We start from the raw sequence: 15,686 nt of genomic DNA, 5'->3' as shown, positions 1-15,686 counted from the left end.
GTGGGAAGTCCTTACACTGACAGAAACACCCCATAATCTCTCATCAGCCGTTAAACTTTTCACCGAAAACCAGCTTAATTTCTCAAATAGTGTCCACTCGGATATTCCTCACAGGTCCAGAAAAAATTTTGATAAAGCAACGCGCGCCGTCTCGAGCAGCGTGTTAAACAAAGGAATTCAGCCGAGAGGGCGGGACCACATCTCACTCAAGGCCTGCCCACAGGGAAATGACGTCACCGACACGCGTGAAAAAACTCACGCATGCGCACGAGGGTTCAAGCATGATTGGTGTAATCGCACATCATTCAAATCCATATAGTTAAAAAAAAAAGGGTTTATTATCTAATAGACCTCATATATATATGTATATATATATGTATATATATATATATATATATATATATATATATATGTATATATATATATATATATATATATATATATGTACGAGGGCTGTCAATAAAGTAACGGTCCTTTTAATTTTTTTCAAGAACTATATGGATTTCATTCATATGTTTTTACGTCAGACATGCTTGAACCCTCGTGTGCATGCGTGAGTTTTTCCACGCCTGTCGGTGACGTCATTCGCCTGTGAGCACTCCTTGTGGGAGGAGTCGTCCAGCCCCTCGTCGGAATTCCTTTGTCTGAGAAGTTGCTGAGAGACTGGCGCTTTGTTTGATCAACATTTTTTCTAAACCTGTGAGACACATCGAAGTGGACACGGTTCGAAAAATTAAGCTGGTTTTCAGTGAAAATTTTAACGGCTGATGAGAGATTTTGAGGTGATTCTGTCGCTTTAAGGACTTCCCACGGTGCGAGACGTCGCTCAGCGCTCTCAGCCGCCGTCGTCAGCCTGTTCAAGCTGAAAACCTCCACATTTCAGGTTCTATTGATCCAGGACGTCGTGAAAGAACAGAGAAGTTTCAGAAGAAGTCGGTTTCAGCATTTTATCCGGATATTCCACTGTTAAAAGAGATTTTTTTAATGAAAGACGTGTGGACGGGTCCGCGCGTCGGGACGCAGCCGCCGTGACGCTCCGCCACAGGAAAAACACCTCTGTTGAAAGCCTTAAGGACAAGTTGGAACGTCCTGCCTGTTAAACAATTTCTCATATACTCACTCCACTGAAAGCCATCAAAAGCCGCCTGGATTTTACAAATGGTTATCAACACGGAGGTGTTTTTCCTGTGCCGCCGCACCGCGTCGGCTGCGTCCCGACGCGCGGATCCGTCCGCACGTCTTTCATTAAAAAAATCTCCTTTAACAGTGGAATATCCGGATAAAATGCTGAAACCGACTTCTTCTGAAACCTCTCTGTTCTCTCATGACGTCCTGGATCAATAGAGCCTGAAATGTGGAGGTTTTCAGCTTGAACAGGCTGACGACGGCGGCTGAGAGCGCTGAGCGATGTCTCGCTCCGTGGGAAGTCCTTAAAACGACAGAATCACCTCAAAATCTCTCATCAGCCGTTAAAATTTTCACTGAAAACCAGCTTAATTTTTCGAACCGTGTCCACTTCGATGTGTCTCACAGGTTTAGAAAAAATTTTGATCAAACAACGCGCCAGTCTCTCAGCAACTTCTCAGACAAAGGAATTCCGACGAGGGGCTGGACGACTCCTCCCACAAGGAGTGCTCACAGGCGAATGACGTCACCGACAGGCGTGGAAAAACTCACGCATGCGCACGAGGGTTCAAGCATGTCTGACATAAAAACATATGAATGAAATCCATATAGTTTTTGAAAAAAATAAAAAGGACCGTTACTTTATTGACAGCCCTCGTGTGTATATATATATATACAGGTCTTATTTTTTCTAAATTTATGCTTTGTTTCATTTCTTTCTTCTCTTTATATGCACCAAATCAGTGATGGGGTGTATTATTGTATTATCTGTCATTTCTTATTCTTTGAAGAAGAAAATCTGGTTTTACGTCACTTTTGTTTAAACTTCAGGTCCTACTGCTGTTTGTCCCTCTTTTGTGGGTGAAAGGTCACAGGGAATGACTCAGCTGCTTTGGATAAGCTGTAATTGGGTAGTGCAGTCTTGCTTGAGAGCAGGCGCTAAAGGGTTAAAATATGCATCAGTAATAGGTACAGTTGGGCCTACGTCACTTCCGCGTAGTTACGTCCGCCATTTTGGGTCGCCGCTGAAAACAAACTACGCGCACTCACAACCATTGTTGATATAGTCATCTTTACCGCTGTTTATTCGCAAAGTCTTGCTGATTTGGTCATTCCAAATGGCGTAGGTACAGTACAGGACATCCTGGTCCCTGATGTGCGCGCTACAGCCGCAGCCAAAGCAGAAATGTGAAGTGTCTCGACCAGCCACGCCCCAGGCCAATGAGGACAAAGTCGAAGCTTCATTTTGGCTCATCTCCTGCAGCTGCCTCTATTGGTGAACCTGCTACAGCAGTAACCTCACCCAGAGAGTTTCTGCCTCCAGCTGACCTGAGTGACCATGAGGACTTGCCTTGTCCAACATCACATGATTACGTTGACATGGAATAGTTGTCCTAAAATGGAAGAGTTGGAAAGCCTGAAAGCGGAGAACTCACAGCTGAAGACAGAATGCGTTCCTGCGAGCCAAGCAGAATGAAGAGAGAAGCAGAATGTGGCGCTTTGGGAGCTCGAAAAAAAACCCGCACTTATTGATCTTTTAACTTATCATGGTTGGTACAGCCAACTGCAACAAATGATCGTGGCATTCTCTGTGAAAACTGGTGTATATTAAGTAGAAAAAACTGTGGCAGTATGATGCGAGCACGATGGACATCAAGTAGGAAATGAACGCGACAGTGGCTTGTTTTCAGCGGCTCGCTGGTTACTATGCGAGTTGCTATGTGTGCGCGCAGCAGGGACCCGAATGTCCGACCGTACCTATTCTGCATCTGGGGACCACCCTCTCTGAGTTTTTGGGCAAATTCCATGCAAATTTTGGGGAGGTTGCTGTTTGGGAGGTGATGGTCTAGTGGTTAAAGCGTTGGGCTTGAGACCAGAGGATCCTCGGTTCAAACCCCAGCCTGTCCGTAAAATCAATCAATCCTACTTGCTCCCGGTCTGTAGTGAGTACCTTGTATGGCAGCACCCTCACATCAGGGTGAATGTGAGCCATTATTTGTAAAGCGCTTTGAGCATCTGATGTAGATGGAAAAGTGCAATATAAATGCAGTCCATTTATTTGTTTGTTTAGGACCCGGAGCTCAAAAGTGTCGAGACAGTTTTGCAGGCGAGACACCGCAACTACTCTGGCTAGGTGTGTAGGCTAACACTTACCGACACAACCTCTCCCATTTGCCTCGTGTTCCCTTCTCCACTGGGAACTGGGAAAAAAAAAAAACTGTACTTTTCGCGACTGCTTCAGTGATTGCAGCTGAAAACAAAACCGTACACCATTTATCCTTGTGAAATGATGCTGTGTTTGTGTTGCACAATACCAGGCTGTCCCCAGAAGTGGTCAAATCCTGCAATATCACACAGGAGTTCAAACGAGACTGCGCTGCCCTATTCTTTTGCTTTCAGTCCACATGAAAATTCAGTAAGGTATATCTTATATACAAGGTATTATATTCCAATACTAAGGTGGAACTATGCTAGTATACTAAGGTATATTTAGATATTTAAAAAGGAAGAGTAAAATAGAAGAATAGAGTAGAGCCACTTAGGTGCCTGGTCTTGAGAACCAGGGATGGTAGGTTGAAAAGCTTTTTTATCCCATGTTACCATGTTATCACGTTTACATTATAGATAACTGAAAGAACGACAGTGCATACCAATAAAAATGCAAAGTGGCACAGCTATATATAAAATGTTTTACTTTACATTTAATAAGTTGAATTCTATATTATGATTATATTGGGATATAATTGTAATAGAATTGGACCTGGATCAAACAGCATTTTTACAGAACATTTTATTCTTTTCTTCTTCTTTTTTTTCCTCCAGCAGAATATTGAATTTTCACAAACTATACGTTTTTTTTTTTTTCCTCTACATCCAACAATGTCAGATAACTGACACCTACATCTATTTTATTTTCATAACTTTGAATTAAAACTGCAGCGAACTCTTAGAGTAATATGGGGTATTTGATTTGTAGATGTGGATACGGTGTCCCAAATGTTTTTTGTCATTAGATGTCATCACAGGCATAGAAGTACATGCGTGCGTGTGTGTCTAAATAGTTTAAGTATTATTTTGTGCTGACTACTTGAAGGTTGTTTTATTTGGTACTGTTGTACCATTCCTCCTCCTCCTGCTGTTTTTAGCCACTTTATTTAAAATAAGTGACTGTTTCTGTTGAGCCCTCGCTCTTTTTTTTTTGTTTTGTTTCTATATATATATATATATATATATAAATAAAATTGCGCCACATCAGAGTTTCGAGCGTTTCTTTCTCTGCCCACAACTGCTTCTCTGTTTCAAACCACTGGCCTCCCGGGTCATGTTGCTCAGTGACTGTTGAACACATTCTTTGTTGTCAAAGAGTCAGAGCGGTGCGTTTGCTTTGAGCCTCAGCTGGCGTTCACACACAGAGCTGTCAGTCACCCTGTAGCTATGAAAAAGTGAGAAAAGGTTACCTGAGACAAGTCAAACAGCGCATTTCTCTCCTCTCCCTTTTTGCTAAAAGCCATCTTTAAAAGTGTCCCTCTTCCTTTTATCGCACATGTAAATATCACTGATTTTTATTTTCTTCTTATTCCGGAGTTGTATCTTATTTCCTTCCTTCCTTCCGTCCATGACACGTTTAGCTTGTGCATTTTTTTTTTGTACATAACTTACTTTTTCATGGTCAGAAATGTAAATGCTGTGGAGAGGAAATGTCTCCCCACAACTCCTCATATTTGTGAATGATCTTTCTCTCTCTTCCTCTTTCTAGTAGTCACATTGATTTTGTAAAGTGGCTGTTTTCAGCTCCTCTCATTTGGTGTGTAGGACCATGAGACTGTTTAATGAATATTTTAAGGGTTTTGTTCCAAACGGTTGTCTGTGTGTTTGCTTTGTGTCAATGTGAACAGTATGAAAATGACTAATTTGTTTTAGTTTTTACAACACCTCATTATTAGTTGAGCACTTTTTTTTATCTTGATTTTTGTTTGTCTACTGTAATTTCTCAAAAACTATAAAATGATGATGCAGAACCACCTTACGGTTCATTCCGTGACAAATCAGCAGCAACCCCTCCAGAGTCACCATCATGGATTTGCTTTGTACTTCATGTTAATGATGTAATTGTATCCAACAAGTAGTATGCAAAATTTTTGGCTTTTCCCTTCTTTTGGAGATATTGAGGATTTAAAGAGGGGGTGATGGCACAAATGAACATGTTTCTAAAAAGTTAAAAATTTTCCAGAACTCAGTACTTTTGAGCTGTTTGAGCTACACACTTGGTGCATGTTTAACAAACCCATCCCTAAAAACAACAATAAAACAGGAAATGGTGTCGATTTTGCAAGTTTTCCTACATACAGAAAGAATGTAAATGTCTGTAATTTTTATTGTAGGTACATTTCAACTGAGAGACAGAATCTAAAAAAATCCAGAAAATCACACATTGCATGATTTTAAATAACTTTTTATTGCATGAAATAAGTATTTGATCACCAACCAACCAGCAAGAAATCTGTCTCACAGACCTTAGTTTTGTTTTGTTTTTTAAGAAGCCCTCCTATTCTGCACTCTACCTGTATTAATCACACCTGTTTGAATGTGTTACCTGTATAAAAGACACCTGTTCACACACTCAGTCAATCACACTCTAACCTATCCACCATGGCCAAGACCAAAGAGCTGTCTAAGGACACCAGGGACAAAACTGTAGACCTACCCAAGGCTGGGATGGACTACAGGACAACAGGCAAGCAGCTTGGTGAGAAGGTAACAACTGTTGCTGTATTTATTAGAAAATCAAAGAAACACAAGATGACTGTCAATCTTCCTTGGTCTGTGGCTCCATGCAAGATCTCACCACGTGGGGTAAGGATGATTCTGAGAAAGCCCAGAACTACACGGGAGGACCTGGTCAATGACTGGATTACGTCATGGTTTAAAATCCTGCAGGGCACGCAAGGTCCCCCTGCTAAAGCCAGCATATGTTCAGGCCTGTTTGAAGTTCACCAGTGACCATCTGGATCATCCAGAGGAGGCATGGGAGAAGGCCGTGTGGTCAGATGAGACCAACATAGAGCTTTTTGGTATCAGCTCCACTCACCATGTTCGGAGGATGAGAACAACCCCAAGAACACCATCCCAACCATGAAGCATAAGGGTGGAAATATCTTTTTTTGGGGGGGGGGGGGTGCTTTTCTGCAAAGGGGACAGGATGACTGCATCATGTTGGAGGATGGATAGGGTCATGTATCATAAGATTTTTGGCAAACAACCTCCTTCCCTAAGTAAGAGCATTGAAGATGGGTCATGGCTGGGTCTTCCAGCATGGCAATGACCCCAAACACACATCCAGGGCAACTAAGGAGGGATTTCAAGGTCTTGGAGTGGCTGAGCCAGTCTACAGACCTGAACTCAATAGGAAATCTTTAGATGGAGGAGAAACTTGAAACCTGAAAGATCTGGAGAAGATCTGTATGGAGGAGTGGAGCAAAAACCCTACTGCAGTGTGGAAAACTTGGTCAAGAACTACAGGAAATGTCTGACCTCTGTAATGGCAAACAAAGGTTTCTGTACCAAATATTAAGTTATTTTATTAAGATTTTTCTATTTTATCAAATACTTATTTAATGCAATAAGTGCAAATTATTAAAAAAAATCATACAATGTGATTTTCTGATTTGTTTTTTGTTTTTTGTTGTTGTTTGTTTGTTTTAAGATTCTACCTCTCAGTTGAAGTGTACCTACGATAAAAATTACAGACCTCTCCATTCTTGGTTGGTGGGAAAACTTGCAAAATCGATAGTGAATCATATACTCATTTTCCTCACTGTATGAAGTTGATATTTTGAGGAATCAAACTTGATTTTCTGGGGAGTTTTTTGTTGTTGATTTTTTGTTCTTTGGTTGTATTGGCTTCTGTTTAATTTCATGAGATGCTCTGTTGTGGGCAGGTGTGTAGGAAAGAATGGTTTTACTACTATTTCATCAAGACATAGAAAATGTGCTGCTGCAGGCCAACCATTTTAGAAGTTAAAAATTGCTAATGGTGTTGAACAAACTCATGTAGCATGTAGCGCAAACGGTTCAAATGTAATGAGTTATGGAAGTTTGCTTTTTTTTTTTTTTTTTGTAAGCAACAATCATTTATTACCCCCACCCCCAAATATCTCAGAAACTAAAAATTATGCAAGCAAAAAAAAAAAAAAATTGCATGTTTGTTGTTAGGTATAAAGATATTATTTGCATGAAGTACCCATATTTTCCAGAGTATGTCATTTTTCTTTAATAGTTTGGGAGGTCCTGAATCTTACACTCCAGTGCGACTTATACACCGAAAAATCACAAGTTTGCTATTAATAATTATGACTGTATAATTTGATTTTCCTGGGAATCAAAGCACTAAATAAAACAAAGTCCAATAATAAAAGAATATATGCCAATAATGAAAAGTATACTTAAGCAAAACACAAAAAGTCTGCCACTAATTAAGCTGCTGTGTTGATGTAAATGCCAAAATTACTCTTTTTTTTGTTTGTTTGTAATAAAGCTTAGTTGGAATTTCACAAATTCAGTTTAGCTTCAACACAGCCACACTCGACTTTGTGCAAGTTCTTGATTTGGATAATGACTCATAAATTCAAAGTTGAGCTAAAATTCTGAAGAACAAAGACCAAAAATTAACCTGGAACTGCAATTCGACCCAAAAACAAAATTCTGCTCGAGTACCAAAGATATGCCAGAGGTTTTTGTCCTTGTGGAAAGGTTTTTTGTTTTTTTTTACAGCTAGCAGTGAAGTTTTTCTCCCTGAAGTTAAAATATTTTAATGGCGTCTTTGCATTGATTAGAGCCAACCAAAATGGTGAGTTTCTTATTTGGTCTGAACTTGCCTTCAGTCCACTTTATTTCAGTGAGGCGGCTATAAAGTTCAAAGTTGGCTTTATTGTCAATTCTTCACATGTACTAGGCTATAGTTGAATCATTCCCATTTTGGGGCAAAACGTGTGTGTTGTGGCAGGTTGCAGTATTGAGAAACCTGCCACACTGCAGGTTAGTGGTAATTTCAGAACGTGCTTTGTCAAAAGTGTTAGTTGAATTAGAAACATGTTATTTTGTCCAACCAATCCTTAACTTGGAGGTTTTTGTCTTGCAGTATATACTGTAGATACGTGCTGTGTGACTGCTGCTAATGGTCATGTGATGGCCGACGTGCACGTGTGTAGCGACTGCAGAAGGAGCTATCCGTGTGAAGATCTGGTTCATGTGTCTGAAAACTGTCGTGTTAATATCCTGAACCTCATTTAACACCTCCTGAAGGAAACCATGCGATCTTTTTATATGGATGGCTTTTATTTTGTCCTTCGGTTTATGTGTTCTGAAGGTGTTAGCGTGTCATTCTGCCCTGGTGGACTGACGTGTCAGGGTGAGGAGAGAGAAAGAAAAACAAACACGTCTCTGTTGTGTGTATGTAAGATATCAACTCACTGACTGGAATAAAGTGATCAAACTGTTTCTGTGCTCTTTGCCTGCTCTCGGACCTTAAAATTGTTGGCTGTTTTTGTGTTTGGGTTGGGGTGGAGGTTATTGGATATGGTTGGGATTGATTTGAGGTATGGCTAGGTTTAAGAGTCAGGGTTTAGTTTTCGTGCTTATATTAAAAAAAGACAGTTTTTGTAATGATTTAAAACAAAAATAATCTGACTTTTTATTGCAAGTTTAAAAAAAAAAAAGAAGTTAAGATACTATGGTGTTATTTGACCACCAGAGGGCGATTCAGATTTCCTCAATAATCCCCCGCAGATGTCTCAAATCCGTTCCAGAAGGGGCCAAGAGGGTGCAGGTTTTCTTTGCAACCACCCATTCTACGAGGGCTGTCAATAAAGTAAGGGTACTTTTTATTTTTTTCAAAAACTATATGGATTTCATTCATATGTTTTTACGTCAGACATGCTTGAACCCTCGTGCGCATGCGTAAGTTTTTCCACGCCTGTCGGTGACGTCATTGGCCTGTGAGCACTCCTTGTGGGAGGAGTCGTCCAGCCCCTCGTCAGAATTCCTTTGAGAAGTTGCTGAGAGACTGGCGCTTTGTTTGATCAAAATTTTTTCTAAAGCTGTGAGACGCATCGAAGTGGACACGGTTCGAAAAATTAAGCTGGTTTTCAGTGAAAATTTTAACGGCTGATAGATTTTGAGGTGATTCTGTCGCTTTAAGGACTTTTCACGGTGCGAGACGTCGCTCTGCGCTCTCAGCCGCAGTCGTCAGCCTGTTTCAAGCTGAAAACCTCCACATTTCAGGCTCTTGATCCAGGACGTCGTGAGAGAACAGAGAAGTTTCAGAAGAAGTCGGTTTCAGCATTTTATCCGGATATTCCACTGTTAAAGGAGATTTTTTTTAATGAAAGACGTGCGAACGGATCCGCGCGTCGGGACGCAGCCGACGCGATGCGGCGGCACAGGAAAAACACCTCCGTGTTGATAACCATTTGTAAAATCCAGGCGGCTTTTGATGGCTTTCAGTGGAGTGAGTATATGAGAAATTGTTTAACAGGCAGGACATGTTCCAACTTGTCCTTAAGGCTTTCAACAGAGGTGTTTTTCCTGTGGCGGAGCGTCGCGGCGGCTGCGTCCCGACGCGCGGACCCGTCCGCACGTCTTTCATTAAAAAAATCTCCTTTAACAGTGGAATATCCGGATAAAATGCTGAAACCGACTTCTTCTGAAACTTCTCTGTTCTCTCACGACGTCCTGGATCAATAGAGCCTGAAATGTGGAGGTTTTCAGCTTGAACAGGCTGACGACGGCGCCTGAGAGCGCTGCACGACGTCTCGCACCGTGGGAAGTCCTTAAAGCGACAGAATCACCTCAAAATCTCTCATCAGCCGTTAAAATTTTCACTGAAAACCAGCTTAATTTTTCGAACCGTGTCCACTTCGATGTGTCTCACAGGTTTAGAAAAAATTTTGATCAAACAACGCGCCAGTCTCTCAGCAACTTCTCAGACAAAGGAATTCCGACGAGGGGCTGGACGACTCCTCCCACAAGGAGTGCTCACAGGCGAATGACGTCACCGACAGGCGTGGAAAAACTCACGCATGCGCACGAGGGTTCAAGCATGTCTGACGTAAAAACATATGAATGAAATCCATATAGTCTTTGAAAAAAATAAAAAGGACCGTTACTTTAATGACAGCCCTCGTACAAGGTGATTTCACTGATTAGCATCACTTTGAGCAGATGGAATCACTTAATCAGTGAAATCACCTGGTGCAGTGGGTGGTTGCAAAGAAAACCTGCACCCTCTCGGCCCTTTCTGGAACAAGTTTGAGACCTCTGCTTGCATCCTCAAATCAAAGATGCTCATTTATAGGTTACCTCTGTTATTGATGAGCTCACATTGTTATTCTAAGTTAGACTTTTTACATTAATAGTAATAATCTGTTGTTTTTAATTTCATGGGTTCAACAGTATAGTGTAGTTTCAACATGTTCCCACAAGAGGGCAGAGAGGTTTTATTTAGGAGGTGATGAAGCTCAGATCTACAATGTGGTGTGAGGTCACGGGTTCTGTTCTGTCTCCACGTGATTTGACTGTTGGTTTGATTAACCCTTTTTTTGGTTCTAATTATGGGAGTTTGATTCTTGTTGCTTTATTTATTTATACTTTTGCAGTGTTTTAAGAGAGAATGCCCTTTTTTTCCTTCCAAAATAAATGTTTTGAGTTCAATGGTATGAATATTTCACGAGGTGAAAGCTGGAACAAACTTGCCGAGTTGAATGGTTTGTTCTGGCTTTCACAGAGCTAGTCAAATCACAACTTTTTGCTGTGTCTGATTTGACAGGTGCACGTCCAGGCTGCGGCTCAGAGTCTGAACATGTGAAAAAAATAAACGGTCGGGCTTTTAATCACAGAAATGACTCCGGTTGCACATTCAAGGGGTTTAATGGAAATACACTGCAATCGGACGGGACATTTTATCTGATATGAGCGAACATCTGTTGTACAAAATCTGTTATGGAAAACAATAGAAACTTTGGGAGGTTTTTTTTGTCCGGTGACTGCGAATATCCAATTCATATGATGACTGTTTAGGTGAGTTTTACTGTACATGGGACTGAACAATAAATTTACCTAAACTCTGACCATCCCATACAGCTGGCTTTGTTTTCCCAAATTTTTCTTCTGTTCGGATCTGAAGAAAATCTTGAAGTCCTTACTTTGTCTATGTGTGCATCCAAATGCACAGCAACCTGTCATTTTCAGCGAATAAATAATTTTAAAAAGATGGGTTTATATGCAGACAGATTAAAAGCGAATGCTATTTTGAACCCAAGATAGCACACACTCATGAGCATCCACAACTTAGTTTATGACAAGCTAAAAGTGGACGCTCTCGTTATGGCCGAACAACTGTCCAGTTTCTGGGTATTGTGTTAGTACGCGCCCGCGGCCAACGTGCTTGATGAATTCTTGCGGAAAAAGTAGTTCCCAGATAATTCATTCTAAAATTTACCAATAATAAAACTATAACTTAAGTTTTAAGAGTGGCCGTAATAAATATTTAAGAAACGTAAAGTTTATGAGCATTGTAAACATTGACACGATCTGCACTGAGATCTATCCGGTTGTTACTCCAACGAGAGCAGCACGCTGAGCAGTGTGGCGGAAATAGTCCGGCGAGCTCAATCTGTGGACGCGAGCTATCCCACAATTCCAAAACAGCAGAGATGTCGGTCCAATGAGAGCGGCACTCTGAGCAGGGTGCAACGACACCAAAATTCGACAACTTAAATCAGGACCCGTCAAATACATAAACCCACAGTTACCGCAGACAAGTGCAAATTAAAGAAAATGCTATTCTGTGTACCGCTCATTATGTGCGCGACCACGTTTCTGTGATATCTTCTTCTCGGTTGTCGACAGGCTAGGCACGTTCAGTGCATTACTGCCCTCCTCAGGTCATAAGACTTATTAAAACTTTATTGAGATAGATACAGATAGCCTCTCATTTTTTGTCTTCATGGATCCTGCTCGGGTTTCCGACTTGAATGCCCCCCCCCCCCCCCTTCAGAGTACAGTTGAACACAGCATGTTTAAAAAATGAACATAAATTCAAGTCATTCAATGCTACTACATTAATACAAATCCATTCATAATGCCGCTCTCGGCCATAAGCTAAGCTAGTGGCGCTCGTGATAGTGTGTGTACAGCGCGTTGTGGTCACGTGACTTTCGCTGAAAATGACGTCATCTTCTAAGAATGTGTTCTAATCGTGAGTCTCGCGACGACGAAAAGACGAACAGGGAAGTCTCGAAGGTAAGAATCGTTCAATGCGAGAATTATTTGTTTTGTTGGAACTCGAAACCACATGCACAAATGAGTTAACATAGGTGTCTATCTCATGTTGTTTTGTTTATGCTTCTGTCACGCTGTAAAAGTTGGTATTTTCAGTCATATGCTGTTTTAGCTTCTTGTGCTAGCTTAGCTAGCTAGGCGGTGTCGGCCTGTTTGGACGAAGCGGACAGTTTTTCCGTAAACTGGTAATTTCTTATTACTAGTTGTAGTTAAATGTATGCTGCAATGACAGAAACATGAACATTTATAAAGCAGAGGGGTGTTTCTGACAAAGTTAACGAAAAGTCCTTTCGCTAAGCAAAGACTGTGCTCGATAGTGGCACTTGCCGGACAAAAAGCGGAATTTCAGGAGTTGGGGACGAACAAGATTTGTTTTAAGAACAGGGTCATTTGTCATGGTGGGAGTGTTTGGGATTGTTGGTGAATATTTTGTTTATAAGGAAAGTGTGAGGCTTGTCTGACTTTACCAACAATTTTATATCTCACATAATGAGCACAATCTCGTTGTGTTAATATTACTAAGGCAAAGCCTTGAACCGAACATTAGCAAAGGTTGATGTAAATGTAGCGTGTCGATTGTATGCGATACACCATAGTTCAAAATTGCTTGGGTGTATGAAGGTACTTTAAATAGACTGACACGATTTGTTAATGATAAACTATTGTACCCTTTTTTAAGATAAGAGAGACTTTATTGTAATTGTATTAACTATTGTAATAACGAAACTTCGTTGGTGACAACCAGTCAGTAGCAGCAAAGATTAAATATAAAAGATAAAATAAATGGTACATACATGTGGGTTTATTAAAGGTATACATGAAAATATCATTGCTAAGTAGAATATCAAGAACAGAAACGTCTGTATTCTCAAGATCAATAGATTTATTGAATGATCAATGTAATTTACAACAGTAAATAATGCTTATGTGGGGTTATAGTTGGTGCATACTTTATTGTTTAAAATGTCTTTAAATAATTAATTACAATGTAATTTTTCTGTGTAACGGCACACCTCAGCTGATATTTTCCAAAGCAGTTGTCACCTGGTGGCAGTTGGGTGTGAAACTTTGATCCTCTGTTTCGTCCACGCACGAACCTCTGAGCTGAGCAGTGCACACTGCTGGTGCGCACAGAGCTTATGAGGTGTTTCACATTTAAATAAAGACTCACCTCCATGTGTGCATTCTTTGGGTGATTCTCTTTAAAGCACATAGTTTGATTTGTTTTTTCTTTGTGCAGGTTGAAGCTGAGAGCCATGGCTCGTGGACACCAGAAAATTCAGTCCCAGCAGAAGAACGCCAAGAAGGCTGCAGAGAAAAAGAAATCTCAGGGTGCTGACCAGAAGACGGCAGCGAAGGCCGCACTGGTCCACACCTGCCCTGTCTGCAGGGTGAGAACGATGTGATCAGCAGAAATTCTCATAGAAACTTAGATGTTTGTTTTTTTTCCAGTTAAATCTGAACATTTTTATTATTATTATCCAGTTTAAAACAGTCTTATTTAGATTAAAGAGCCACGTACACACATACTTTAACTTGAATCCATACTTTTTGTGCAGGGGTAGTTGATGTTGTCGTCAGTGTTATTTGAAAAATGAGTTGTGTTTAAACAGAGATGCTTTTCTTCATGTAGACACAGATGCCCGACCCCAAAACCTTCAAGCAGCACTTTGAAAGCAAACACCCAAAGTCTCCAATGCCTCCCGAGCTGGTAGACGTTCAGGCGTAAATGACTGCTGACCTGAAATGAGGTAATGTCCACCACACAGAAGTGTTTTTAAAAAAAAATTATTAAAGAAAAGGTTAATGTCAAAGCAGTTTGATAGTTTGCAACAATAACAGATATGTAGAACTTAAAACCACATGTTATTTACAGATACACACTGACCATGGACTAAACGTTGAAACATGGCACCTGAAGGATGTTGACAACGAACACTGGGATCCGTCAGTATTAAAGGACAGTGGGTTGGGGTGTGTATGTGTTTGTATGTATATGTGAGAGAGGAAGCAACTTTTAAGGGACAGAAGTACACCAGCGCCCTGTTTTCATATTTATTGTGTAAAAATACTTTGGTCTTTCTGAGGGTGTAAGTATGGAATCAGCTAACAGTTAAAATAAAAAACTATTATGCCATAAAGTGTCAATAAATATGAAAAGGCTTCCTAAAGAAGAAATAAAACGATGATTTCGAATGTATGGTGGAAGTTGGCTGTACTTTGATCATGGCATCAGAGTGATGGATGTGGGTTCAAGGCCCTGACTCTAAACTCCGTCAGGGGCTGAAGGGTTCAAAAACTGTGACTTTAGTCACCTTTTTTCTTTTTGCTTAACTAGATGGCAGGATTGCGAATTTACGTTAGCTGGAAATCACCATGGTAACCACCCTGAGGGACAAACATGCATACATAAACACAGGTGTGAATGCCACATAAATGTTTGGAAAGAATTCAAAACATACATATTCAGGTGTGTTATTGCTCAGTGGTAAATGACAAAAACTCAGACTTCTTCAGTTTAACTGCGTGCAAATGGTGCCAAAAAAAGCAAGGAATGAAAAATGGCAAATACTCAGATTTGAGGAGCTGCAACCAAAGTGTAGTTCTGGTTTATACAATTATTTCCTTAATTTTATAGGAACTAGTCGATCATTTCCACTCTCGTCTGGTGATTCTCAGACAGACTTTCGACTGGATCAAGCAGCAACACTCAGAACTTGCATTTTGACCCCAACCAAGAAGTGCAGTTCCTTAACTGGCTGCTTGAGGCTGGCTCCAAAAAGAGCTCATTCCCATAGAAGCCCATTTTAAAACATCTCACTTTCAGAGCAGAAATAAACATGTTTATAGTCTGGTACAAAAAAATGGTTTTGGTCTCTGTAGATGGTTTCCTCTTCCATGACAACTGTATGGGGTGAAATTTTTTTTGTAGTCTTTGAACAAAATGGAGCCACTCACTTTTGTGTCTGTTTGGGGGGGGGTTATTCCAAACACCTGGAATAATATATAGTTTGTTGTGTGGTGAAACGCTCTGACGGATCATCTAAGACTGCTCCACAGGTGTCAACTGTCAGTAACCCTTGAAATCAGTACCTCATTGTGTTGAACCACATGGTTGACAGGCGTTAGCAATAATCATTGACACACATTGCTCACGGTTATGGCTTCTTTCTTTGACAAAAATAAGTTTAAAAAAATTGTGCTGAGCCCAACTTTAGCTACAG

The 15,686-nt window shown here is 40.6% G+C and overlaps 2 protein-coding genes across 2 annotated transcripts in view; both read left to right on the top strand.

The window, feature by feature from the left end:
- Positions 1-8,842, top strand: part of gsk3aa (glycogen synthase kinase 3 alpha a) — a 51,651-nt gene extending 42,809 nt beyond the window's left edge. Inside the window, exon 12 of the transcript XR_004558267.1 lies at positions 8,826-8,842. The gene's annotated coding sequence lies outside the window, so the exon portion shown is untranslated. The remainder of the gene's footprint in view (positions 1-8,825) is intronic.
- Positions 8,843-12,352: 3,510 nt separating this feature from the next.
- On the top strand, positions 12,353-15,658 carry zgc:91910 (uncharacterized protein LOC445276 homolog). The gene is made up of 4 exons (XM_034161359.1): positions 12,353-12,423; positions 13,703-13,853; positions 14,096-14,213; positions 14,339-15,658. Exons 2-3 carry the CDS (start codon positions 13,719-13,721, stop codon positions 14,189-14,191), a joined length of 231 nt encoding a protein of 76 aa, XP_034017250.1. The 5' UTR covers positions 12,353-12,423; positions 13,703-13,718; the 3' UTR covers positions 14,192-14,213; positions 14,339-15,658.
- Positions 15,659-15,686: the final 28 nt, after the last annotated feature.

Source organism: Thalassophryne amazonica, chromosome 20 (assembly GCF_902500255.1).
Source record: "Thalassophryne amazonica chromosome 20, fThaAma1.1, whole genome shotgun sequence".
Lineage (NCBI taxonomy): Eukaryota > Metazoa > Chordata > Actinopteri > Batrachoidiformes > Batrachoididae > Thalassophryne > Thalassophryne amazonica.
This window is presented reverse-complemented; position numbering and strand designations above follow the sequence as displayed.

Coding starts and splice junctions, on each gene's coding strand:
- zgc:91910 (XM_034161359.1), top strand. CDS start 13,719: ATGGCTCGTGGACACCAGAAAATTCAGTCCCAGCAGAAGAACGCCAAG. Junction 13,854..14,095: donor ACACCTGCCCTGTCTGCAGG/GTGAGAACGATG, acceptor TTCTTCATGTAG/ACACAGATGCCCGACCCCAA.